Raw genomic sequence first — 27,545 nt, forward strand, 5'->3', positions numbered from 1 at the left:
CATGTGAACAGAGGAGTTGAATCTCAGCTTTCATTTGAAAGGAAAAGTGAAGCTAGCCCCACGGTTGTGGAGAAAAGCCTGGAAATGTGAGCTTGTACTCGGAAGGCAAACAACCCCCCCCTGCATTTAGCTGTCATGATTTTAAGTCACTTTCTTGATTTTTGAACACTTTGGGGTTAGCACTCCTGATGTGGGGGTTTTAACACTGCAGATTGTCTGGGAGGACAATTTAAACAGTGCTGTCAAGGCAGGCTTCCCAGGCAGGGGAAAGGGAAGATTTGACCCATTTAAAGATCTCCAAACACAAATGAAACCTCACAACAGGGGAACCAAGTAACAGTGAAATTAAAGTTACTAGCTCAGGAAATCCATGGTAGAGGAAGGAATTGAACCCTGCACCCTTGTCTAGTGCCTGACCCTGCCATTACTGCTTCACATAGCAAATTAACGCTTCCCATGTCAGATTATGGGTTTTGGAAGGTCTGTCCTAACGAGGCAATGATGCTAGCTAGCCAGTAGATGGCACTGTCCATGCCAAGTTTAGCTGCATTCTTGGCCCAGTTTCGCTTGTTCCACTAGGAAGCAGGTTGCAGGGAGTTGCTGGGGGCTGGGATAATTCGTAGGTGGCTTGGAGCAGTTGTGTCCCCTGCACCGCACAGGTACGCGCTTCAGGGCGTGGGTGGCGCTGGCGAGGCAGGCAGGCGTGCCCTGGCTTTTGGAATGGGCATTGCCTGGTGGGCGTTTGGACGGTGCGTTCCTTGGGACAGGCACTGCGTTGCGTGTGCAGTGCCCAGCCCGACAAGGTGGGGTCCACGTGCAACAGCAGCCGCAGATGTGTTGCCGCCGGGTGCTCTGGCCTAGTTCTGCGGCTGTGCGTTCTGCCAGCCGTTAATCCTCCACAGGCCCAAACGCTGCCTGAGTAAGGCCCTTCTCCTCCCCCGGAGCCATTGACGTCACGCCAGGAAAATGCTACCCTGCCAGGCGATAACGTTTTATCCTTGGCTGCCCGGTGGGTGTAAAAGGCACCTGAGTCAGAAGTTGGCCACGGTGCATGGCTGCAGATGAGCCTCCAGGGTGCAAGGCTACGGTGAGGGGGACCCCAAGGGGCAGTGGGGCCTGCGGTACGTTCAGTGTCGTGGCTGTAGAGTACTACAGGGGTGTGATTTGCTTGCAAAGGTGCTGGAACTAAGGGTGAGGGGGGTGCCACCACACCCCCTGGCTTGGAGCAGTTACCATTATATCCAGGGGATACAGTTCGGTTCAATGGCTCAGCACCCCCACTATGCAATTTGTTCCAGCACCCGTGTTTGCTTATCTACAAGGGAGTGTCTCTGAGATTGCTCAGTTCTTTCTAACAGCGAGATGGCTTCAGAGGGCTTTAAGTGTTCGTGCCTCGAGGCTCCTGTGACTAGCATGTAGGGTGATCAGACATCAAATGTGAAAAATTGGGATAGGGGGTGGGAGGTAATAGGCGCCTATATAAGAAAAAGTCCCCAAAATCGGGACTGTCCCTATAAAATCGGGACATCTGGTCACCCTACTAGCACGGTCTGAGAACCTGAGCCAGGAGGCGGGAACAGGAGTGGGGGAGGCACAAGGTGGCTTGGGGGATTTGGGGGCGAGATCAGCAGCAGTAACAACAGCAATTTGCAGATTTTGAGTCGGGGGCGGGGAGGGAATCCTTATGATTATCTAGTCTGACCTCCTGCACTGCATAGGCCAGAGAAACCCACCCAGTCAAACGCTTCCCTAGCCACCTGGGGGATGCAAAGGGACTGTACTGGTAGCCTCACTTTACAGGGGGGGTGAAACGGAGGCACAGAGCAGTTACAATAACTTGCCCAAGCTCACATGGGAGGTCAGGGTAGAGCTGGGAGCGCAGCCTGGGCCTCCTGGCTCCCTGCCCTGTGCTCTAACCCCTAGGCCAAGCTGCCTTTCATTGCTGTAGGATGGCAGAGTCACTGTTAACTCGGAGATGGGGGCTGATGGCACGGGAAGTGGAGGAAGAGTCCTTAGGAGAGGAAACCATGTAACCAGCCCTGCCCAGAGGCCAAAGACAACAGAGCAGGCCTTTTGTGGAATGGCCTTTCTTAGAGCCAGAGCCCGCCCATGAGCCAAGGTTACTCCCATGTCCCTTAAGGATCAGTTTCTCCTCTACCCAGAAGCCGCCACCTATTCCGACCTCAGGTTAAAGTCCTGGTTAAACAGACCTTGTAAACTGTGGCACAACAAAATCCCTTTGGATGGATGTTGGCCCTATCTGTTGGCTTGGTCCCCGTCATTCCCTCAAATCCTGGGGTGTGGGTTGGAGGTGCCTTGGGACACAGGCAGGTACCCGCTGCCTGATGGAGGAAAACTGGGCTTGGCAGAACACGAGTTTTATTTTTTGATCATTTCAATGGATAATATCAATGCTCATTTTTAAGCATTTTTGATCGATTTCTAAATTTTCAAAGTTACACAAAATGGGGGGGTTAAAGCATTATATTTTTCTGTTTTTATCCATTGAAATAGTCACAGTTGTGGGAAGTTAGCGGGGAGGGTCAGATAACGTGTGTGTGGGGGGGCAGACGGTAATTAATTAATGACACCTGAGATTCAAAAAGTTAAAGCGTAACCATTGAAACCCAAATTGTCAACATCCCATATCAAAATATACAAAGTAAAGCTCCTTAAATCACGCTCCAATAAGATCCCAAGCAGCTTGTCTCTGACTTTGCCTAGCTATACATTTTGACTGCTATTGATGGAAACATGTTTTTCCTGGGTTTGGGTGTATACAGTGAAATGGACATTTACCAACATGTACTTCTAGAAATCTGATCTTTCCAAGCCGAAGTAAAACACCCAGAGCAGAGCTCTAGGCAGGGCGAGCAGTGGGCGATCGAGTTCGGCGAATATTGCGGGGACTGACAGTATCACCGTGCTACATGCCGGGCTGGGGAGACGGCTGCATGGAATGGTAGCTGGGCTGGCAGAGGGTCTGCATGTCCAACAGGGCTGGTAGCCAGTGCCCCTTGCACCTGGGGATCCTTCACAATCCTCCTGCCCTGTGGGGTGAGTGCCATTGTTGGACACTGGGTTCCTGTAACAATAGCTCACTCCCTGTCTGCAGCACGGGTGGGTTAGTAGGCTCCAAGACCATATGTCCTCCCCACTGCAATCCCGTTCCTGTTCTCCCGGGTTCACGTGGGGCCCGATCCTGCAGTCGCTGTACACCCAGAGTTTTGTTCTTGGAGGAACTGTTGAATCCTCAGGCCCTGGAAGGTATAATGGGAGCAGGGAGCGAGCCCGGGAGGGCCAGTGGGGATTGGTAGTCAGGGCCGTGTCTCAGGGGATGCTGTGCAGGGGGCTGTGAGACGGGGAGGTGGTTTGCTCCCGCTTTTGCAGAATAACTGCACCACTGTGCGAGTCAGGGCTTGGGCAGGGGTCGTGTTAGTGCCCTGTGATACTCCCGCCCCCCGCCACCCCTGAGAGAGCTAGGCCCCTGGTAGCACAGTGGGTGGGTTAATGGAGGTGCCAAGATGTGGTGACTCCAGGGAGAAGGCTGCTGTGCCCTGGCGTGGTGAGACATTTGCTCCTTTGCTGTCCCCCCAAACACCCTGCGGAGCCTCAGCAGGCCGGGGGGAGGATTAATAGAGGGCTGGCTTGGAGAGGAGAGGAAAGGGGAATGCAGAGAGCTGGGTAATGGCACCGAGGACCGTCTGAGCATTGTCTGCCATGAGCCGTCCTGTGAGAGGACATTCATTCCTCTGAGTCAGCAGTGTGCCCTTGTTGCCAAGAAGGCTAACGGCATTTTGGGCTGTATAAGTAGGGGCATTGCCAGCAGATCGAGGGACATGATCATTTCCCTCTATTCGACATTGGTGAGGCCTCATCTGGAGTACTGTGTCCAGTTTTGGACCCCACACTACAAGAAGGATGTGGAAAAATTGGAAAGAGTCCAGCGGAGGGCAACAAAAATGATTAGGGGTCTGGAGCACATGAGTTATGAGGAGAGGCTGAGGGAACTGGGATTATTTAGTCTGCAGAAGAGAAGAATGAGGGGGGATTTGATAGCTGCTTTCAACTATCTGAAAGGGGGTGTCAAAGAGGATGGATATAGACTGTTCTCAGTGGTACCAGATGAGAGAACAAGGAGTAATGGTCTCGAGTTGCAGGAAAACTTTTTCAGTAGGAGGGTGGTGAAGCACTGGAATGGGTTACCTAGGGAGGTGGTGGAATCTCCTTCCTTAGAGGTTTTTAAGGTCAGGCTTGACAAAGCCCTGGCTGGGATGATTTAGTTGGGGATTGGTCCTGCTTTGAGCAGGGGGTTGGACTAGATGACCTCCTGAGGTCCCTTCCAACCCTGATATTCTATGATTCTATGATTCCTCCCGGCTCCCAGACCTGCCCCAGGCAGCCCCTCTCTCTAACCCAGCTGGGGCCATGCTGAGAGCGCAAGTGGCTGCTGCCATCACTCATCTGGGCACTTTTGCAGCTGTCACCCTGGGTGCTGTCAAGGCCCCGGCGATGGCACTTGTTAGCCTTGTTAATGAGCACTTTCTCCCAGGGACCGTTATTAACACAGGAGACTCACTTAACTCCCTGGCTCGTCTCTCGCTGACATGAGTGGCAGAGCTGCCAGTGCGGCATCAGGACTTATTAAGATGAGAAAAGGGCTGGTTGGGAAGTTTCCATCGCAACAAACTTTCCATCCCAAAATGAGGGCAAAACTTGGAGGACGTTTTTGAGCCCTCCTCCCCCTCGGTTTTCTGCCCGTCGATTTCTTTCCTGGGGGATTTTGGTTTTGGGGTTGCCTTTTTGCTGGGTAGGAGGAAAGGTTTGGGTGGCTTTGCGGGAGGACTGTGCTCGTTACACATCTGTTCATAGATCCAGATGTTGGGCCTGGGTGGAGTTTGGCTGCTGTGAGCAGCTGGCTAAGAGAAGGAACCTTAATGTAATAAGGGAATCCTGGTGCAGCCTGCGTTAGCCCCGGAGGCTAAGCCTCGAGGTCCCTGAATGTTTTAAAAGGACCAATCACCTTCAGTAAGAGAGACCCCACCTGGGTTGCCTAGGAAGAGCTCACTCTGTCATGTCTACGAAATGTACTTATTGAAACTCATGTCCTTGTGGTCCGTAGGCAGCCCCTTGACCAAGCGAGCTACCCTGGCCAAAGCAGGAGAGCGCTAAGCTCCTCTCATCTGGAGGCTCCATCTCACATCTCATCCCACATCTGCCATGAGCCATCTGGTGTCTCCAACGTCCATGGCAGGTCCCAGTTGACTCAGCTCATTATAGGGAAAAGAGCCCGTTGGGCTGTTGAAATCCCTGGTTTGTTTCAGGGCCATTCCTGGAATTCCCTGATGGTGTTGCTCTTCCCCAGCTCCAGTTCAGTCAGGTGGGAGAGCGATCTCTGCTGATGGTGAGCGTGTCCTGTCTCTTCCACCCCCTCTGCCTTGTGCAGCTCTGCTCAGATTTTTATATTGTCACCCACACAGCAGCTTAAAGACGTGCAATGCCGACAGGAAAAGGATAAACCCCGAGTCAAGGCAGAGCAGAGGCAGGAACGCGGTGCAGTGATGAATTCATTATGTGAGGCAATGACGGAGCGACAGCATGAGTGAATTGTCAGCCGATGGCTGGACGGGTGGGTTTGTGGGAAACAGACCCGGCTCTAGTGCAAACTCCAGGTGAGATTTTCAGCTGTTTTGGGAATAGCAGGAATGGTGTGCTGGTTCCCAGGGCTACTGGGCCTTGGACTAAAAGCAAGTGAGACCAGGTGGCAGACTCGAGGGGAGCGGAGTGGAATTTCCCACCAGGGCAGATAACCTGATCCGGAAAGAGTCCAGGTTTCCTTTCTTCAAACCGGAGCCTTTGGGATTCAGCAAAATTTGGCAGGACGGGCGTCTGAGCTACATTTCCCCAGGGCTTGTCCGGTCCTGGCTCCAGCAGGGGCAGGGAGCAGAGGCTGAATCACCCTGTGGAAATGCCCTTCTCTAGATCCAGCCCCCGGGGCTAGGGGTCAGGACAGTTGGGCAGGATGTCAAAATTGGAAGGTGTCTGGCCCACTTCACACAATAAAGAGGCTTTGCTAAACCTTTGCCGAAGCACCCGCAATCCCTCAGCTGAACCCTCGGTGGTTTTGCCGATTGCTGCTAGAAGTTATCCAGAGCTGCGCTCCTGGGCCGTCTCAGGGACACTCAGCATCTCGTAGTTAGCAGCTGCCTCCTTTTAAGGCAGGGTCACCTACACTGTGCCGAGAGAAGCAAGGCCATGCTGGCCAATCGCCCAGAGCATGGGACGTGCATCCAAGCTTGCAGTCCCCCTCATCCAGCCATAGAGATGACAAGCCCCCAGCACACGAGGCAGCCAGATCTCTCTGGTCCAGATGGAGCATCATCGGCTGGGACCTGACGTCTCTGGGCCCCAGATGGTAGGACTCTCTGGGCTGCATTTGGCTGCCTCAGGGGGAGGGGGATGACTGCCAGGTGGGATCAGGGAAGCCCCGTGCTACAGTCAAACTCCAGGAGACTAGGGACTTGGGGCAGCAGAGACCTGGAAGGTTCTTTTAGTGGCTGATTCCTTCTTCGCTCCTTCACTTCGCTGAGCCTGAAGCTTGCCGTGGTGTGCATGCTATGGCCACACGATGGCACTGCAGGGCCATGGAAGAGCCCGGGGTGTCTGCAGCCCATTCGTCTGGCAGGATCAAGCTTTTTAACCCTTGGCAGGAGGCAAAAAGTTGCTGCAACTCCCCAGGGCCAGCTGAGTTCCAAGGGGAGAGCGTGGGTGGGTGGGTGGGGGAGGGGGCACAGAGGTGAAGGTGGCCTTGCACTGAGGACAGAGCCAGGGGTCCTTTCGTGCTCCCCGCCCTGCTGTGCATCAGTGCCCGCTGCGCAGGGCGTATTTTCGCAGCGACACGTGTGGGTGCACTGGTGCGGCCGTGCCCGGATGTGCCAGGCTTCTTTTCGCGGGCAGAATGGGTGCGTGCATCAAGGCTAGTAGTGGAGGAATATTTTCACTGACAAGGTGTGTGTGCACGCGCGTGCGTGGGTCCGTGCCACATGTGCCTAGTTGTGCCAGACATCTTTTCGCAGGCTGAGCAGGTGTGTGTTTTAGCATCAGGTGTGGGAAGATGATTTTCACGGAAGGTGTGTGGGTAGGTGGACGCAGCAGTACCAGGGGTCCCTGGCAGGTTCTCACAGGGGCTGGTAAGTGGGGACAGGTCCATTCTCTCTCCTCCGGGAGAGGAAACAGCTTTGGACTTGCAAGAGAAAGTTGAATTATATCTAAGCTCAGGTATGTCAGTCCCACCTCTGATTGCAGCGTAACCGGGCCCGTAGAGAGGTGGAGGGAGAGAATTGTTGCATTTTTTTAGGTGTCCTCCTCCCCAGCTGCGTTCTGCCTTGCGGCATGCAGCGCTGTGTGCTTGTTATTAAATGCAGTTGATTGATTTTTCTCTTTCTTCTTTTGTGCTTGTTTATTTTAATATAAATAGATTTTTTTTCAAACCAAAGTGATGCTGGTATGTCTCCTCCATCCCCCGCCCCAGCGGTGGATGGTTCTGATGCTTATTGTAATGGTTTTAATTTGTTTTCTGCTTGTCCTGCTGTGCTGAAATGTGAGGGACAATCTTTCGAGAAGTTGATTTTTCTATCTGTTTGGAGCGAGAGACGGCTGGGGTGGGGGTGGTGGAGACTAGAGGAGTGGAGTCAGACTCGATGTGTCGTCATTTACTAGCCTATTCTTGCAAGGGTGCAATAGGTGGTGTAAAAAAATCTCAGTGAACCTCACCTATTCAGTTACGGCTAAAAGACCATAAAGATTTTTTTCGCTCTTTCTCCAGCATGACAATGGCGAGCAGCACACAACCTCAGGCACTGGGATTTTTGATAGGCTGGCCGTGAATCAGAATAGCACCTCGCCCCCGGGGATCTCAAAGTAAGTTTCCAGCCATTAGTTGAGCTAGGCAGGATATCATTCTTATGGCCATTTCGCTGATGGGGAAACTGAGGCACAGAGTGGGACGGTGATTCGCCCAGGGTTAGATCGGGTGAGTAGCAGAGGGAGGAATAGAAGCCAGGAGCTCTGATTTCCAGTCCAGGAGAGGAAGGCTGGTCCAGGGGTTAGGGCATGGGCCTGGGACTTCAGAGATCCCGGTCCAGTTCTCTGCTCTGCCACGGGCTTCGTGTGTGACCTTGGGCAAGTCACTTTGTGCCTCAGTGCCCCCTCGGTGGGATGGGGATGACAGCCCGTCCCTCTCTGGTAGTGGTGTTCTGAGGATAGGTGCAGGCAGTCTTATGACGTGCTCAGATACTCAGGAAACAGGGACTATGTAGGTACCTCCTTAAATCAGTTGCCCAACTTTAACCTAGAGGCAGTGTTGCCACCGAGTGCAGCCAGGGAAGAAAGAGAATACTCCAAAAAGGCAGTTGTGTGCTGGGGACAGCTCAGAGACTTGCCATGTGCAAATCACTCCAGCCAGCACTGGGAGCCTTCCACAAAGCGCTCTGCGGTCCGGAGACAGACTAGTCTAGAGCCATCAATCTGATCCGAGCTGCTGGGCTGGTCCATGAAGAGAGGCAGGCATCCAGACACGACGCCACGCCATGAAGGCGCGGTCCTATCGGCCTGTGTAGACACTTTGCCTCGCACCTGGACCTGAACTGGGAGCCATTGTGCTGCACGGAGAGGAGGGGTAACGGGCTCTGTATGAACTGTGCCATTAACCAGCCTGGCCGCCATGTTCCGCACTCGCCGAAATGCCTGAGTGGTCTGCAGAGAGAGTTCCACCGCAGTGCAGCCACCCAGTGGCGAAAAGGGAAACGCTTGGGGGACTGGTGGGGGCCCATGCTTTAGAGAGAAGGCTTTTGTCTCTGGCTCCCCCCTCCCCTGTTGCAGTAGGATACACAGCTGATCAGGGGCGTGCACAGGAATTCAGAGTTGACTGCTTTTGGAGGGGCACATTATACACAGGAAACCATATCAACACATACATCATATGCATAGAAATCAGCAGCAGTTCACTCCCCATTTCAATGAAAATCCACGTGCTGTGGAGCCATCGGAAGACATGTAGCCACAAGTACTTGGCTGGGACGGGGTCACAGAGCGCCTCCAGCCCCGGGGCTGCGGCGGGGAGAGAGAGAGAGCTGGTCCCGGAAAAGCTCTGGGCCCCCGCTGCAGCCCCGGGGCCAGGGGAGCGCGCTCTCTCTCCCTGCCTCGGCCTGGGGCTGGACGAGTTGTCAGCTCTTGCCGCTGCCACGGGACCGGAGGAGCTCTGTGCCCCCTCCGATTATTTGGGGGCCCATGCTCCTGCTTGCCCCGCCTCGTGCCTGCCCCTGGGGCTGATGGTCCTCGTGCCCTGGCCCTTGGCTGAAATTGAGCGACATGTTCTAAGTGCCAAACTCTGGCCAGTTTGTCTCCTCCTTGTCTGGCATAGCAGTCCTCTGAGATACCGTTGTGGAGAAGTATCAGACTCCCATCAGGACTGCAAGCTCATCGAGGCCAGGACGTGCCTTCCTGTGTGCGCGTGCAGCACCAGGCACAACCGAGCCCCCAGTCTGAGTGGGACCTCTGGGCTCTGTTGCAATGCAAACCAGGAAGAATTAGGAAGCTCCCCAGTGGCAACTGAAAGCATCTTTGGGTGGCTGCAGTGCGAACAGCGTGTCAGAAACCCTTATTTCCGAGAAAATGTGCGTTCCAAGGGAAACCTAGATAGCTTGAGTCTAACGGTTAGACAGAAGGCCCAATCCAAACCCCACTGAAGTCAGTGCAGAGACTTCAGTGGGCCAAAGGACCTTCCTAAATAAGGAACACCCGATGACTGTTCTTTCGGGTTGATTTTGCTGCTCTGTGCTTAGGGCCAGGTTTGCAAGGACTCGGCCCCCACAATTAGAACCAGATTTTTAAGAGCGCTCGGCTTCCATTGGACCACTTAAACCTGGGCCAGGTTTTCTACAGCGTCCAGTACTAGAACTGTGTGAATTACAGACTTTTCATTTCACCAGCAATTCCAAAAAATCCTGGGGATAAAAATTCCGGTTGAACGAAACAGTTCATTTAGATTTTGAGCTTTTTTTTTTAAAATGTTTTCGAACTTTTTAAACAAAATCGAAGGAAGTATCAAAACAAAAAGGGAACCAAAATTTCAAAACATTTCAACTTTTTTTGAGGGGTGGGGGTGATTTTTTCCACTCCTTGAATAATTTGATGAAACTGACACGAATTTGCAAAATGTTGTGGTGTCGCCAACTTCGCATTGTTCGCCAAAAAAGTGTTTCTCCTGAAAAATTTTGTCCAAATCCAGCTTTACTGGGCACCCAGCACCTTCTGGGCTCGTGATGAAAAAAGGGCCACTTTTTTGACACCTAAATGGTGTCAGCTGAGCTCTGCAAAATCTGGTCCTCAATCCATATACGTGGAATTAAAAAAAAAAAAGGGGGGACAGTCTTTTTGGTTTTGTTTTTGGTGGTTTCTGGGGTGAGGGCGGAAGGTGCCTTCTGCGTATGTTTGAAGATAATTGCTTTTGCTAAATTATTTCTCTCTCTGTTTTTAAAATATATATATGTACAGTTTACATTTCCTGCTGCGACAAATACTTTAATTAAAAGGGAGGAAAAAAACCAACCAAACAAAAATGAAAACGCCTCTATGAAAATAAACCTGGGCCCAGCACCTGCTGGTGGAGCGCTGGAGAAAGAGACAGACTTTTCCTCAGACAGGCGGCAGCTTGCTTGATTTTTTTTTTCCTTTTTAAAACTGTTTTTGCTACATACTAGGAAGCAGCCTGTGCTGAACACCTCGCTTCTTGAGAGCTATGAAGCTCGACTGCATTTCTCTGAAGCCAGGAAAGACTTCTTCTTGCCCTGTCTGACCTCCACGTTCTGTGGAGCCATTAATGTGTTGAAGTCACCGAGTGTGGGACTGAGGTCTGAGTGTGCTGTCGTACTGTATTGCTAGAGAGCTCAGTAAGGCTTTGAGTCGCAGAGGCCCCTTTCTTCAGAGAGCGGGGAATGGTGTATTCAGGTCTGAGCACGGTATTGCTGGGAATGTATCCTCTAACCGGAATGGCAACAAAACCGGTCAGACTGAGGCCGATGGGAGGGGGTGAAGGCATTGGCTTGAGGGAAGATGAAAGCAGCTAGCCCCCGACCCTGCAAGGAGTTCCCTGTGGCACAGCCCCCTGTGCCTGTGCAGAGCCCCTTATAGGGTAGGGATGCTCCGCCCGGGTGCGGCGAGGCGGGGGGAGCATCCTGAAAGCAGCTCCTTGCAGGGTCAAGGCGGCGATGGGACCGTAATGGCCAGCAGAGATTGGATGGGTTTGAACAAGCAGGAGGGAGAGGAATCATTAGGGTGCTACAAGGTGCCACAGCTAGCTGTGCTTAGATTGTAAGTCCCTTGGGGCAGGGACCGTCTTTGTTCTGAGTTTGTACAGCACCTAGCACCATGGGGCCCTGGTCCATGACTCGGGCTCCTAGGCTGTACCATAATTATTATTATTATTATTCCTTGTAAAGGGGGAATATGTAGGGTGAATAAGGAAGGGTGGGCAAGGCAACAAACAGTTTTAATGTCGCTGCCCCTCCCCCCCACACACGTGGCAGACCATCTTCAATCAGCCATGGCCACATTGCCATGAGCACCCAGTGGGCACCCCCCATCCCTCTCCCTAGTTCCCAGGCCAGTTGCTGTGAGAAGAACCCATCCGGCAGAGCAGGGGAGAGGAGCTGACCCAGGGGGAGGGGTTGAAAACCCCAGCAGCTCTCTTCCCCCGAGAGTGACCAGGACCCCAAAACCACGGCCCTCTGCACGGGGCTGGGGAGGGGGCCCCCTTTAGGCCAGCGTAGACGGGAAACTAGATGCCTTCCCCCAGTGAATCCATCCCCTCTTTTTGTCACTGCAGGGAGGAAGGAGAGAGGCCGGGCTCCAGTGGGGTCCAAGGCCAGTTGGGCGGATCTCAGACGGGCTCGCGTAGGGTGTGTCTACATGGGAGCAAGCCTAGGGAGACAGACACGCACTAGCAAGTGACTGTGCGTCACTGCCCTCAAATTAAGCCCCCGATGACACCTGTGCAGCGCCATCACCTGCACGGGGTTTGCAGACGTATAACTGGTAGCCAGGTCTGTCGACGCGGCACAGGCTGGACTAATCTCCGTCTCACTTGCCTGCAGCTGCGTGCCTTCTGCAGGGTGAAGCGCCGACGGAAGGTCTCTGTCTGTCACTACAGTCAGCAGGCAGAACGCTGCGTAAAGAGATTCCTCTTGCCCTTCGCTCTCTCACGCCCCCTCTCAGAGCAAACTCTAGCTCCAAAGTCTGGCTACGCAGACCCTGCCTAGCAGCAGTGCCCTACTCTCCCCGGCCCAGAACTATCCTGGGGGACTCTGACCCTGCTGAACCTCCCTGCTGGGTGCCGGGTGCTGCTACGGTCCACCGCTTATGCTCCAGGAGCCTGTCCGGTACTAAGACAAACCCAATGTGATTCCTCCCCCTTATTTTTTTTTTAAATGAGCAACTTTGATCTGTGACTGACTGATAAAGAAACACAGATGCTCAGTCAATTCGGAGCAGCCCTTAACCAGAGCCGAGTTGCAGGAGACAATTCAGATCAGTGGGCTGGGGACTGTTTGCCCGTCCCGCTCACGTGATGCATCTCAGACTCCTGGCAAGGAGGCACTTAACCTTCCTCCTTGAAACGATTACCTCTCCCTGACGCCTTCCGAAGCCAACGCCCCCCCTGCACCTGGACCAGCCGGACGCCTGTCTGGCAGGAACAATGCAATAGGCCGAGACAGTCAGCTCTCACCTACTCCTGCAGTGCGAACCCCAGGCTGCCTGGGGAGGGGGAGCACCGATGCCCTCGCTCCTAAGGTAACCACCGCAAAGGTGCTAATCCCCCAAGCAGGGCCTGGGAGAGCAGCAGATGCCAGCACAGCTGGAGAGTCTTTTCGTTGGCCAATGGGCAGCTTTGGAAGAACTGGTTTTGCCCCAGAAAATCAGCCTTGCGAGGCCCGGTTCCAGACGCCGTGTGTGTGTGTGTGTGTGTGTGTGTGAATTTAAGGCACCGTCCGTTACAGGCTGCCGCTTTCTCCTGCTGTGCTTGAGTTTGTATCACCTGCTCAACGGGGCTAATTAGGTGATTGCCGTCAGATGGAGGAAGCGGAGCTCTTCCTTCCTGCACTGTCCCTTAAAGAGAGCGAGTGCATTATTCCGGCTTTACCGACCTGAGCTCGCACGCGTCTGCTCCAGCCGCATCGCGGTCCCCGTATAATTAAGGCTGTCAGTCAAGCTCAGAGGCCTAAACGCTGCAAACTCTGCGGCTTGCTCACAGAACTGCCTTGCTTTGCAGGCAAAGGCGCCATGCCCTCTGCTCTTTGGAGGGAAGTATTACTATCATCGGCCGAGCAAGCTTTGGGGCCCTGGGGAGAAAAATTCACCTCTTGGCAGCGTTTAGGTTACTCCTGATGGTGATGTCCCCTTTCACTGTGTCGTTTTAGGTTAACTGTTAAAAACAACATCTCTTTGCAATCCTCCCCTTGCCCGGCATGCATGGAACAACCCAAAGCAAAAGGGAGGTGGATGAGTCTTTTGACACGGCCTTTCTTCCATTTACTTGGGGAATCTCAGCAGGGGATGAAGCAGTGAGGCGTGTCCCAGAGACTCGTGCTAGACATTACCCGGAATGCCGGGTCAGTGTAGCCAGGGCAAATGCAGGCAGTTGTCCCACGGGCGCTTGAGAAGGACCCCTGCCTACCGTTCTGTGCAAAGTCTAATGTTGCGGTTCACCAATCCCTTTGATTGATGAATTGATGGGTCACCTCTGTTGGTTTTCTTTGCAGGCCGGGAATTCAGGAGCCGCCGATATGAATCTTGAGGGACTCGTGTGCTCCAAATCGCAGTGCAGATTCGCCTGGGTCTTTCTCAAGAAGCTGTGGAAAGTGCTGATGCTTCTCCTGAGTGTGGGTAAGAGAGCGTGATCTCACGCCGAGTCCTGCCATCCCGTCCCCAGCCCCACTAGTTATTTGCACATGGTCACCAGGATCAAAGCCCCACCGTGCTGGGTGCTATATAGTGAGAGACAGCCCGTGCCCTGAAGAGCTTGCACTCTACATAGACAGGACCCAACAACTGAGTGTGGCGAAGGGGGTAGAAGGGACGAGGGTGGTTGGAGCATGGTAGTGGTAACAGGAAATGTGGTTACATAGATCCGCTATGTGCAATGCTAAACAGCTTCAGAAAGTTTGATGTCTGTGAGATTTGTGGAACCACCTGTACTCCTGGCGAAGCAGAACAGGCCTGAGGTTCCTCTGGCACACACCTGGTTTACGGCAGCGTGATGGGAATGAGTATGTGGAGAATGAGGCCCAAAGATGTCGGACGGGATGGAGAATGGTGCAGTGTGCACCAGCCCTTTGCCATGGTCCGGGCCAAGGGCTGGAGTCTGCAGTCCATACTCACACTGGGGACCATTTACTCCCATGAATCCTTTGACTTCAGGGGGACACTTGCATGGGTTAGTTCTCCCGGGCTGAGTCCGCTCTCAGCCGTGTGGCCCTAACGTGCTGCTAGTCAAGTTTGCGCCTGCATATTTCTCAGCCAGTCGTGCTTTTCCAAACCAAGCACCCCATTTTGCAAAGACTTCCTAGCATTTACTACTGCGAGCAATGATGCTTTCCTCAGTGGAACTACTCCCAGTTGTAAGCACTGAATCTGGTAAGGCTGCAGTTCTTGGGCAAGACTGTGTATATACTCGGATCTAGGTTATTTTTAGAAAATGGAGTCACTTGAGGTGTATTTGCCTGTGTGGTGGGGAAGAAAAGCTTCTGATATTTTTTTTTTAAATGTGAAAATCTTCTGTATTGTTTCCCACACTTCGCGCAAAACAATCAGGTGGAATTTCACTGTATTCTCCTCTCAAAATGTGACCTTTGTGCTGTGAAGGAATGCGGATAATTTCAGTCCAAGTTGTAACTTTTTCAAAATTGTAAGTACCTGAAAACAGCAGGTTAGGCCGTGCAGTAGCATGATCTCTGGTCAGTAGACCCCTGTTCTCACGAGCAGCTTTCTGCGGGGTTAGAGTTAGAATGTGTATGCGTGTGGGTGGAAAGTAGGGTGACCAGACAGCAAGTGTGAAAAATCAGGACGGGGTGGGGGATAGTAGGCGCCTACGTAAGACAAGGCCCCGAATATCGTGACTGTCCATATAAAATCAGGATATCTGGTCAGCTTAGTGGATGGGTGGATGGTCCAGTGAAATCCACCAGGAGGACCAGTGCTTGTGAACCCCTTCCACAAAGTAAGGCAGTCCTATTTTCACTAGAAAGACTGGTTGTTTGTCTTGGGAAAATCATTGCAACTTCCGGGCTAAAAATGCATCCATCAGACCTTCAGTTTGAAAGAAGTCCTCCTGGTGCACAGTAGTTTAATGACTGTTGCGTTGTTTGATATGGGGCTTTATGAGAAAAGTCAAATTAAAATCTTTTGTTTTACAATCAAAATTGTGCTTAACAAATCGTTTTTTGGGTTTTTTTTTTAAATCTGAAAATCCATATTCCACTTGACTCATTTGGAGATGATTTACAGCCAGCTCTGTAAAGATTCCTGGAGGAATTCTGCTCAGCAGAAGGCTGGCTGGGTTGTCAAAGATCTCGATGTTTTTACACGTAAGATCTGTGAAAGTCATGGGTGAAATCGTGGCCTCACTGAAATCAGTGGCAAAACTCTCATCGACTTCAACGGGTCCAAGATTTCATGTGGATTTTTCATGTGGATTTCCCATGTGGAAGTCATGGTTGTGACACACATGCAGCCTTATAGACAAGTTCTCCCCAAATGGCTTGCGGGTTTTGGTGCCCATCTTTATTTGCACACATCCGCCATTCCAGAGCCTGAGTTTTAGGAGTACTGAGCCCATACTCTGTTCTGGTTTCCCTACTGAGGTAGCTGAGTGCCTCTGTGATGTCCCGCTATCTCCCCAATGGACTTCAGCCGCTCTTCCTGAAATCAGGCCCTGGGTGTCTAAGGGTACGTCCAGAATACCCGCCGAATCGGTGGGTAGTAATCGATCTATCGGGGATCGATATATCGCGTCTCGCTGGCTCAGAGTCTCGGTCTTTACAGCAGCAGCAGCCTTAAAACACCTTGCTTCTTTGTGTCCAGCCGCAGCCATGCTGTGCGCACTCTCGCGGGCTGCCAGGCGTGCAAAGGGAATTTTTGGTGGCTGAAGCTGCCGCTGCCTCTGCAGGACCTTCCACGTATATGGGTGAATTCCAGCCGGACGTATCTGGTTCCAACCTGGATGGGCCTCTTGCCTTTGTGATATCCAGCTATGCCTCGCTCCCCGTTTATACTCCGTAGGTAAACTGAGTCACACGTATTGTCCGTAAAAATAGTACACACAATTTCCCCTTTTCCACCCAGGGCTGGAAAGAGGGTGATATGAGGTTGTGCCTGTGCCCCTTGCCTTTGGATGGGGCTGGGAACGGCTGTGTTGAGGGGGCCAGGACAGCAGTGTCTGTCCCCCTTCATTGGATCCCTCCTGTGGCTGCCCTCCTTCACCTCTTCTGCTCCCCCATCCTTCCTACTTAGAGGATGTGCCCCCTCCTTCCCTGCTGATGGATGGGAGACAACGGGGAGGCTTGATTCGCTTTCCCCTCCCCAGCTGGTGTGTGAACAAATGCTAGTGCTTGCACTGATACCTTTAATGGAGGAGATGGGATGAGATGAGGGGAATTCCCCGCCCCCAATCCCAGTCCCTACCCCCAACCCTTCAGGGTTGTAACCTCCATGTCTCCTTATTTCTGGCCATGCTCCAGTGCAGTATCAGATACCCCTCACACCTGAGCCTGAATCCTGCCCTTGGAGGGGGCGGACTGGCTGCTTTCCCCTCTATCTGCAGCTTCGTGCATCTCGGAAGCACAGAGAAGGAACAGCTGAGTTATCATTCTGCGTTCGTACAGCACCTAGCGCAGTGGAATCCCCCATCTTGGCTGATTCCTGGGCACTACTGCAATAAATGTACGAAATGCCTGGGTTTTACTGCCCACGTGGAGTGGAGCTCCAAGAAGAAAGGCAACCCAAAGGAGACAAGATGTCTAACGTTCTTTTGGTGTTAATGCCTTTCCTACCCATCTATGTACAGGGGCCAATCCTGTCTGTCTTTCTCCCCCCAAACTCCTACTGATTTCAGTGCTGCACAAGGAATGTAGGGCTGGGCCCGTGGTTTTCCCTGGCAGGGACACTGGTTTGCAAGCAGGTGGAACATTATTATTTATTATTTGCATTACCATAGTAACTAGGGGCCCCAGGGATGGACCATAGCCCCACTGTGCTAGGCGCTGTACAAAGAAAGAACAGAAAGATGATTTTTTTTTTCTGTTCTGCTCTCCTCTGTTTTGCACCCACATTTTTGGGGCAGGTTTTGTAGCTGTTTGGGTTCTTTCCAGGTCCTGCTGGTGGATGTGCTGGGGGGGACCAATGACTCCTTGTAATAGAAACATGAGAGGTTGGAAGGAGCCTGCTCTCTGCATCCCCTAATCGATGCAGATACAAGGCCCTTGAAGAGACAATGAGAGAGAGAGAGAGAGAGAGCTGGGCTCAGTGTAAATGAACCCTTGCCAACTGTGCCCAGCAGAGGGCGCACTCAGGGTTGCAGATGTATCAGTGCTGCTCTCTGTAGTGCCCCGCGGTTGGAGTGGGGAGGGGGCTGAGAATCGGCACTCCGGGGTTCTGTTCCCGGCCCTGGAAGGGAGTCTGTGACTTAAAGCAGGGGGCTGGGAGTCAGGGCTCATGGGTCTTCTCCTTTCTGGTTCTGCTGCTAACTCAGTGAAGGGCTTTGACAAGTCACTTCACCTCGCTGCGCCGCTATGTTGCCATTTTACAGATGGGGGAATAATACCTACCCTGCGGGGCTGCTGCGAGTCGCAATGTTTGCAAAGCGCAGCGAGGGCCTGGGGTGGAAATTGCTGTAGCAATAGGAGGGATTATTAACAGAAAGTCCTGGCCGGTGAGGGACTAGTTCTGATCTAGCCACTCGGGGGCTCCCCTGCTCTGGAACAGTATCGGCAGGTCTTCAGCCATACGTGGTTGAAACTCACACCAGTCCGATGTGCGTTTTGGGGGGCCGGGCGGCAGGTGGGCCCACTTGTGGTGCTGCTGCCAGGTGGAGGCCATTGCTTCCCTGTTTCAACGTGTCCGTCTTGTGTCCGTTTCCTTCGACAGTGCTCAGTGTGCGAGTTGTCCAGTACTGCGGGAGGATGATGCCTGATGTTCCCTTTGAGTAAGTCACCCTGCTTCCCCAGGCCCGATCTGCGTGGCGTTAGGCTCCTAGAGGGAGCTCAGTAGCCAGAAACACACCTCACCTGTATAGCGAGCGGTGGGGCGTGGGGAACCCTAGGGAGTTTGGGAGAGCCGTGCTCCACCTGGCGAGGAGATGGTCTGAACTGTGTGGCAGGAGGAATGGGGTGGAAGGAGAGGAAAGGAAAAGAAAAATAGCAGGGGAAAAAAATCATGGAAGGACTCAATTCTAAACCTAAAAGCGTCCCATAGTGTGGGATCCCTGGCAGGTCGTGGAGAGGGAGCCGGAGGGGTGTGCTAATGGACAGTTCTGGAGCGGACTCATGATGGACAAGAGAGGGAGCGGAGGCAGTAGGAAGGAGTGTGAATAAATGAGCCGTGTCTCTTTCACAGGAAGGACATCAACATTTGCAGGAAGCGCTTTGCATGGAGAAAGCCCATTCTTGGCAGGTTTGTTAGTTGCTTTTGATTTGTGCTGGGGATGTTGGCGAGGGAGGGTTTGATGCTCTGATCAGTGTATGTGGAGGGGCAGGGCAGGCAGACAGGAAGGGAGATGTGGCTTAGTCCACGGCGAGTGCTGGTACCGCTGTGAACAAGCAGAGGTGAGACACACCGAGGAACCACAAGAGGAAAAGCAGACCTCACCTCCGCCCCAGGGCAGAGAAATTGAAAGATGACTCAGCATTTCCAAGACGTTGGCAGGCCAAGGCAAGGGGAGTAAATTGGGGAAGTGGAGTGCGGGAGATCAGAGGGGATTTTGCCATCGCGGGCTGGGCTGAGACGTGGGGCGGAACCAGCCAGGGCTAACAGGGAGGGACGTGGTTCCTTTTCTAGAAGCGCTTGGGGTGAGCACAGAAGCATCCGAGTGCCCTAGGTCAGTGGCTCTCCATCTTTCCAGACTTCTGTCCCCCTTTCAGGAGTCTGATTTGTCTTGCGTACCCCCAAGTTTCACCTCATTTAAAAACGACTTGCTCACAAAACCAGACATCACAATACAGAAGTGTCACAGCGCACTGTTCCTGACTTTCTGATGTTTACCATATAATTATGAAATAAATCAACTGGAATATAAATATTGCACTTCCATCTCCGTGTACAGTATACAGAGCCGTATAAACAAGTCAGTGTCTGTCCTGACTTCACTAGAGCTTTTTATGTAGCCTGTTGTAAAACTAGGCGCATACCTAGAAGAGCTGATGTACCCCCCGGAAGACCTCTGTGTACCCCCAGGGGTCCGCCTACCCCTGGTTGAGAACCACTGCCCTACGTGAGCCTGGCTGCTCAGCCCATGTGCAGAGGCTGTGCCTAGCGTTTCCTCCCTGGACCCTGCTGCGGTGCTAACACCCTGGCTCTCTCTTGCTAGGTTCGAGCCTGACTGGAAACCTTTCCTGACCAGCAAGGAGTTATTCTGGCAGGATGACACCCCTGCCAGGAGACAACTAAACGACCTTCTCCACTTCCACAGGCTTCCCTTCGGACTGAATAGCTCGGGTATCGGTCTCCCCCTCCTCAAGCACGCCCTTTGCTCGCGGTTACCTCGCGGGGCTGTGGGGGCCCACCGGGCATCAGAAAAGCCTCTCCATTACGCAGCCACGCGGAGAGGTGGAAGGCGGGGGTGGGACTAGGATAGAAATATGCCAGGGCTGCTCGGAGCCAAAGCGCAGGATTTCCTGGGTAGGTGGTCAGGCTGGAGGAGTGGATACGGCCCTTGGAGGATGAGCGTGGGGAACGGCAGAGAGGAAGGAAGGAGGAAACTCTTTAATTCCATTCTCCAGCCGGGCCAGTAGGCCCATGAATAGAATTGATGAGGGCTGGACTGTTAAAGCCTCCATTGCAGTCCATGGGCTGGTATCGGGGCCCTTCGTTCTGAACTGTCCCAGTGTGTGCCCTGATTATTTGTGTGCTGGGACACTTGATGGAAAACCTAGGCAAAATACGATCCCTGCCCCAAAGAGTTTGCCAACTACCTGGTGCCGTGACATGGTGAGTGAAAGCCACAGGCAGCAGCGGGAATAGGGAGAAGGGAGGGCAAAGGTTACAGCGATACAGTTTCTTTGGGGCAAGGGGCTGCGTGTTTGGCCAGGCAATGTGTTGTCTATCTCTGTCCCACTGTATAATGAATAGAGAAGTCTGACACCCATCTGTCCCAGCGCTTGTCTGTACAGAGACTCAGGGCACGACAAGCTGGGGTGTAAATCTACAGTGGCTGTATGGACCCTCCTGCCCCGCATTCGAATTCCCTGGGGTGCTCTGGGTACTGCAGTTTGGAACAGCAGCAGATCAGAGCGCAATGCAGGGTCCACGTGGCCACGTAGCACATGGCAGGCTACTGCGCTGTAGAGTTACATCCCAGCGTGCCGCGCACTGAGTCTCTGTGTAGACATACACAGGAGGCAGAGAATATTCAGCAAGTGGAGGAGTGGATGAAACCAGGGGGTTGTGTCTTCGGGAGGGGATCACTTGACCCAGGCAGATGTTAAAGAACATAAGAATGGCCCTACTGGGTCAGACCAAAGGTCCATCTAGCCCAGTATCCTGACTTCCGACAGTGGCCAATACCAGGTGCCCCAGAGGGAATGAACAGAACAGGGAATCATCAAGTGATCCAGCCCCTGTCGCCCATTCCCAGCTTCTGCTAAAGAGAGGCTAGGGACACCATCCCTGCCCATCCTGGCTAATAGCCATTGATGGACCTATCCTCCATCAATGTATCTAGTTCTTTTTTGAACCCTGTTATAGTCTTGGCCTTCACAACATCCTCTGGCAAGGAGTTCCACAAGTTGATTGTGTGTTGTGTGAAGAAATACTTCCCTTTGTTTGTTTTAAACCTGCTGCCTGTTCATTTCATTTGATGACCCCTAGTTCTTGTGTCATTGTTTAACCTCTTTCTCCTTTCCGTCCAGTTCTCCATGCGTTCCACACGTTACAGCTCCTCCCGCAGCATGGGATGCCAAAGTCCATTGAGCGGTAGGTGGGCTGGGCTGGTGGCTGTGTGCTGGGGGGACAATGGTGGGGGTTAGTGGTGGGGAAACCTCAAAAAAGGGGTTAGCAGCTTGGTTTGGAACCTGTGTATCTGAGGCTCGTTAAAGTTCTCCCATTCTTACCTCTCCTCCAATCCATCCCCTCTGCTAACACCCTGCTCCCTCTCCTCGCCTCCCAGAAGGCCCCTCCTACCCTCCCTGCAGGCACCTCTAATTTGCCCTTCTGGGCCACCTTGGCTCCCAGGGCCTCAGAAAGATCACTAGACGCCGTCCTGTAATTTCTATTACACCCTGCTCTCTCTCCCCTCCCCTATCACCATCTACCTCCTCCCAGGGCGGGCCAGCTCAGGGCATACTGAGGTACGTGCAGATGTCTGTGGTGCTAGTCCACTACTGGCTGTGAAGCATGGTCCGTCTGCGGGGCAGCTGTTAGCCACTGGATTGCTTCCCTCTCCCACCAGTGTCTTGTCGTCCTTTCAGTACAGACTGTCTTGCCGTTGCTGCCGGGCCCCTCCGCCAGCTTAGCCAAGGCCACACGCAGGTTTCTTAGCATGCTGGGGAGACTCCAGGCCTTGTTCTTCTCACCGGGGCGTGGCCCGCATCCAGCCGAGCGGAGTGCAGCATCCCTGTGTTGCAGGGCTAACCAGCTAATAGAGGGGCTCTGTGGGTTGGACTGGCAGTGCTCTGTACCATGCCAACCCCGCTCCTGGTATCTGAGCACAGCAGGAACAGCCGAACTCTCCTGGTGCCGGGCTGAGTTCCAGGTTTCCTCTGCTCTGCAGTCGCATGGGGAAACCCATCAGTAGGCCAGACAAGCCCTGGGGGATATTGCTCTAGAGGGGGAGGAACTGGGCCGAACAGGGCCTCACATTCATTCCATTGGCTCCTCTGTCCAGTCTTCGGTGCCGAAGGTGCGTCGTGGTCGGCAACAGTAACTCCATTCGTGGCCGAGGCCTCGGGGCAGTGATTGACTCGCACAACATCGTCATCAGGTACCGGATGCTCCCTGGGACCAACACGCAGAGGGGAACCGATGGCTTGATGTGCACGTGCTTAACTCTTTTTGTATGGGGAGTATAACCACCTTGACCCCTGCGTTCAGGGAGCCTCATGACCTTGGCCAAACACACAAGCAGATGCCACCGTTGTCAGAGTTCAGTCTCCACAATCGCAGGCCTTTTCTGTAGCGACACTACAATAAAAATCCCGTCAGGATTGCAATTTTTAGCCCCACAGCCCGAGTCCCGCAAGCCTGAGTCAGCTGACCTGGGTCAGCCGCCCCCATGCCGCGGGTCTTTTATTGCAATGTAGATGAATCCTTTGACCTCTTCCATTTGCTCATTCAGTAGAAGGGAGAATGGTCTTGTGGACAAGGCCTTGCTTTGGGATTCAGGAGATCTGGGTTGAATTTCTGGCAATGCCATCGATTTCCTGAGTGAAAGTCACTTCATTTCTCTGGGCATCCATTCCCCATCTGCAAATCGAGGCTAGAATCATACTGCCTTCTGCCACCCTTTGTCTGTCTTTAGGTAGCTTTTTGGATCATGGACCATTTCTTACTACGTGTGCGTGCAGTACCTAGCACACTGGAGCCATGATATCAATTGAGGCTGCGAGGTGCTGAAAATAACAAAGTAGTAAAGCAAAATAAACCCCCACATGTGAACAAGTCTGGCCCTGGCTTCCATCCGGCAGTGGCACACGACCTGTTCCGTGACAACCTGTATCTCTGGCCTGCTCTCAGCGTGCTGCCTTTCCCCCCTCAGGTTAAACAATGCTCCCGTGAAAGAGCATGAGGAAGATGTGGGTGAGAAAACCAGCATCCGGCTCTTCTTCCCCGAGTCTGCGCTGCCCAACCCTCTGGATAACAACGACAGTGAAACGCTGATGGTGCTCATTGCGTTCAAGAGCCTGGATTTTACCTGGGTGAAGGAGATGCTGCTGCAGACAAGGAATAAGGTGAGGCATCTCAAAGGGCTATCGGGAGGTGCTCGGCCAGGTGGCATGAGATAAGGGGGAGTGAAGAGGTTTCGGGGCTCTGTTGTGCTCTTCCATATCATGGGGTGCACATAAGCAACCTGCCACGAGCAGTGGGGTGACCCCAAGCTTCTGGTCCAATCTGGCTCTCAACTCATCCGTCATTAAATGGGAAGACTGTCTACATGGGACCTAATCCTAGAAGGCTGATGGCATTGGGAGCAGGAGAAGGGACCAGACTTTGCCATCCTTACTCAGCCAAGAGTCCAGTTGATTCTAAACCTGTAGCAAAGTGTTACTCAGAGCGAACATGGGCGGGAGAGTCTGGACAGCACCAGGGTAGATTCAGGCTGGGATTTCAACAGGCAGGCGCCCAATTCCCATTGAAATTCAGTGGCAATTGGATGCCTCGCTCTCATTTGCACCTTTGGACATCTTCCCCCTAGTTACTAACCACTTGCCCATTACCTGTTGGTACTGGCCTGTCTTCTCAGGTTACTTATGCCTGCTACCTCTATGTGATCTCTGTGCTAATTCCGGTAGCCCCTGTTATGTGTTCATTTATTATTTGTACTAACCACCTGCCCTCCTACGCTCTGCTGCTTCCTAATGAGTCAACAGGCTGGGATATTGCAGCTGGAGCCAAATCTCTCTCTCTCTCCCCTACAGACTGTAGAGGGGTTTTGGCGCAGGCCGCCCAGTGAATGGAAGTGGAATGCCTCTCACCTGCGGATTCTGCACCCTTACGTCACCTACGAAGCAACATACAAATTGCTTCAGCTGAAGAAGAAGGGCGGGGTATGGCCCTGACTGCCTAGCAGGGAGAAAGCTCCTGCGTGCTACTTGCCCCCTTTAACTCTGTGCCTTCCTGCTTCACCGCAACACAATGCTGCCCAAAGCAGAGTGGCAGAAGGCGATGGAGGGGGATTTCTGTTGCCATGGCCGGCCTCGCTCTAAATGGGCGATGGGGGTTTCTACCCCACCCACTGGGTCTGTGTCCAGATATTACTGACATTCAGCCTAAATTTCCCTTTCTTATTTTCATCCCACCCTTCCTTGCCAGGCCTGGCTGAACAGTGTCTCCCCAGCTTGGTCAATGCTTAGCCAAGCTGTGTTATTCGGTTCTCTTTCCCCATCAGATGGGCCCTCTGCAAGGAGAGAGGAATTTAGGTTTGCATCCCTTAAAGCAGTGAGGTATGCAGGAGAGCTCAAGTCTAATCCTGGCTCTGATGCCAGCTCCTTCTGTAGCATTAGTTTCCCCACTCATTGGGGCACTGAGGATTATGCAGTTAATAAGTATAATCATTCTTTGTCTTTTGTCCTGATCCTCCAAGCACTTTGCAGCCATTAATTAATTCAGCCACCACTGTGAATTAGGGAAGCATTGTAATCACCATTTTCGGAAGGGGAAGAGTGTCTAAATGACTTGCCCAAGGTCAGGCAGTGATTCCTAGCCAGGGTTGCGATTGGGACTGGGACCCAAGTCTCCAGATCCCCAAAGCCGGGCGCTACAACGTCTCCTCGCTGCAAGTGCTACTGTCCATGCGGGAAGTGCTACGTGGGTACTTAGAGAACGGATGGTACATTTTCTCCTGAGCTGAGCGTTGTGGCTGTTCTGCTTGGTCTCATTTATTTTTTTTTAAGGGCAGGTGTTCATTTGTGAAGGCCAATGTTGCCTTCAAATGACTGGCTGGATTTTTGTACCTTTTAGGCTGGAATTTAATGCACGGGCTCAAATTTAGTACAACACTAACATGCCAACCAGAGAGAGTACGTACCCAGACGAGGCATACCCAGAAATCCGATAGGGACCGATTACATGCATGCTCAGTAGCATGTACAGACCGCAGTGCTTGCTGGATTCCTTCCAAAAGCTCACAGATCTCCACTGTGGTTAACATTTGACTTTTCCAAAGGCCCCGGTCTCGCTACAGGCTGCCCTGTTCTGCATAGCGTCACTTTAAAAAGATGCACCTTGTGGTTTTGTCAAAGAAATGGCAAGACCTGTAAACTCTGCCCTTCTGTCTGTCTTGGTATTTTTTCTGCTAAGTGGAAGGTGGAGGGGGCAGCCAGGTTGCTTGGGGCTGCTGTGATAAAAGTTGAGATCAAAATGCATAATGTAATTTGAAAATGTGTCATATCCTTTTATCCAGAAATATTCCACCACCGGAATCATCGCTTTGAACTTAGCTCTCCATATCTGCCACGAGGTTAACATCATAGGATTTGGGTACCCTGACAAGGATGACAATACCACGCCAGTACACTACTATGACACGGAGCATCTGAGCCAGGGCCTGGTACGATTATCCTCAGTATGTTAACCTGTTCCTTGTGAGGCCACCCGCTGGGAGAGGCTGGGTCTGGAGTAGTGGTAGCTCCCCCACGCTCAGTGCTCCTTCATCATTCCCCACAGCGACTCCTCTTGGGAGAGGCTGGGTCTGGAGTTGCTGCTGGGAGCGCTTTGAGAGGGCTTCAGGCACAGATTCTGTATACTCCAGTACAGCATGTGGAATGGCAGTATGGGCCCAATCCAGTGCCCATTGAAATCAACAGGAGTCTTGCTACTGGTCTCCCCTCCTGTTGCCTTCACTGTCTCGTTTGTCTGCTTCTCCCTGGTGCCCATCTTCATGCTCATGCACCGGGGCCTGCAAAGCCACCTTCCCGACCTCATGCAAATCCCCGCTAAAGTCTCACTTTTTCCATGCCACCTGCAAGAAATTAGCCAGATGAGCCATTCATTTGTTTAAAATACAGAAACCCAATCACCCTTACCCGGCCATGCTGCATAATTGCATTACCGTAGTGCTGTTAACCCTTGCCAGTCCTGACTCTTTCCCTTCCCTCCTGTCTTTTTACCCCCTTTTATTAAAGTTATAGCATTAATAGCAGTGGCACCTAGAGCAGTGGTTCTCAAAGCCGGTCCGTCGCTTGTTCAGGGAAAGCCCCTGGCGGGCCGGGCCGGTTTGTTTACCTGCCGTGTTCGCAGGTTCGGCCCATCGCGGCTCCCACTGGCTGCGGTTCGGCGTTCCAGGCCAATGGGGGTTGCGGGAAGCGGCACGGGCCGAGGAATGTGCTGGCCGCCCTTCCTGCAGCCGCCATTGGCCTGGAGCGGCGAACTGCGGCCAGTTTGAGCCGCGATCGGCCTAACCTATGGACGTGGCAAGTAAACAAACCATCCTGGCCCGCCAGGGGCTTTCCCCGAACAAGCGGCGGACCAGCTTTGAGAACCACTGACCTAGAGCCTGCAACTGAGAAGGGGCCCGTCTTCTGTGGGCGCTGTACACGCACTGCAAGAGACAGCTTACAGACAGGATGGAGAGACTAAAACCAGAGAGACGAAGTGACTTGCCCAAGGCTATGCAGTGAGTCACTGGCAGTACTGGGAATAGCGCTCAGATCACCTGGTTCCCAGTCCAGTGCTCAAAGCATGGCACCATACTGATGTTAGCTTGTAAATTTCATGGGGTAGGGATCTTTGGTCAGATCCCCAGTTGTCTCAATTGGAGTCGCTCAATTGAGACGGATTTACACCAGCTGTGGGTCCGGCCTGCTTGCTGTCTGTGCTGGGCGATGGTTAGCACACAATTCTGGGCGCTGTAAGAAATGATCCGTACCAACAGCACTTCTCTTTGCAGTTTATGATGCACAACATCAGCGCGGAGCAGGCGTGGCTGCTGAAAATGATGGAGCGGGGGATGATTTCCAACTTGATGCACCCTTCCTCCTGGTCCTGGGGCCCCTGAGTGGGGGCGACGCTGTGCGATGTTCCAGGAGCTGTTGTTCCATGCACCAGTGTTGGGCCACCGTTGGCCTTTATTCTTTGTTGTTCTGAACTGTATCGGACAGGGCAGGCGTTATCCTGTTCTGTACCTGGTGGGCAATAAGCCATGGTCCTTCGGTGTTGGACTGCAGGGCCTTTGCCCTGATGGCCTGCGACGTTCACCTCTAATCACTGATCCATGGTTTCCTTGGTGGAGGAGGAAGAATGTCATATGGTGCTTCCCGCACCTTTTGGAAACAGCTCTCCCTGCTTTGCCTGCTAGTCACTTGTTTTAACCCTTGAGTTGAGAGGTTAAGGCCCCCCAATGGGGCACTGAGGGGTGATCTTAAGCCAGGTCCCTTACAGTTCTCAGCCCCTTTCTCCGGAGCCTCAAGTGAGAAGGAGCTGGTCCCGCTGGCTTGGAGAAGGACTCTGCTGACCCCCCAGAGGATCTGGCATCTCAGGTGATCTTTGAAACGTTGGGGAAAGTTATTGGCAGCGGGACTATGCTGATGAGTTTTTCTGTTTGGAAATAAAGACAGAACTGGTTC

The 27,545-nt window shown here is 52.8% G+C and overlaps 1 protein-coding gene across 1 annotated transcript; it reads left to right on the forward strand.

Annotated features, from left to right (window-relative positions):
- The first annotated feature begins 552 nt into the window (after positions 1–552).
- On the forward strand, positions 553–27,537 carry LOC117889532 (CMP-N-acetylneuraminate-beta-galactosamide-alpha-2,3-sialyltransferase 4-like). Its single transcript, XM_034793885.1, has 11 exons — positions 553–659; positions 13,818–13,941; positions 18,199–18,256; positions 18,667–18,723; positions 19,637–19,764; positions 21,177–21,240; positions 22,151–22,246; positions 23,021–23,213; positions 23,901–24,029; positions 25,385–25,531; positions 26,870–27,537. Exons 2-11 carry the CDS (start codon positions 13,842–13,844, stop codon positions 26,975–26,977), a joined length of 1,080 nt encoding a protein of 359 aa, XP_034649776.1. The 5' UTR covers positions 553–659; positions 13,818–13,841; the 3' UTR covers positions 26,978–27,537.
- Positions 27,538–27,545: the final 8 nt, after the last annotated feature.

The sequence above is a fragment of the Trachemys scripta genome, chromosome 17 (assembly GCF_013100865.1).
Source record: "Trachemys scripta elegans isolate TJP31775 chromosome 17, CAS_Tse_1.0, whole genome shotgun sequence".
NCBI lineage: Eukaryota > Metazoa > Chordata > Testudines > Emydidae > Trachemys > Trachemys scripta.

Bases quoted from the DNA above. Each gene is read 5' to 3' on its own strand.
- LOC117889532 (XM_034793885.1), top strand. From the start codon at position 13,842: ATGAATCTTGAGGGACTCGTGTGCTCCAAATCGCAGTGCAGATTCGCC. The intron at 22,247-23,020 runs GTACCGGATGCT...TTCCCCCCTCAG, and splicing joins TCGCACAACATCGTCATCAG to GTTAAACAATGCTCCCGTGA. The intron at 24,030-25,384 runs GTATGGCCCTGA...CCTTTTATCCAG, and splicing joins AGCTGAAGAAGAAGGGCGGG to AAATATTCCACCACCGGAAT.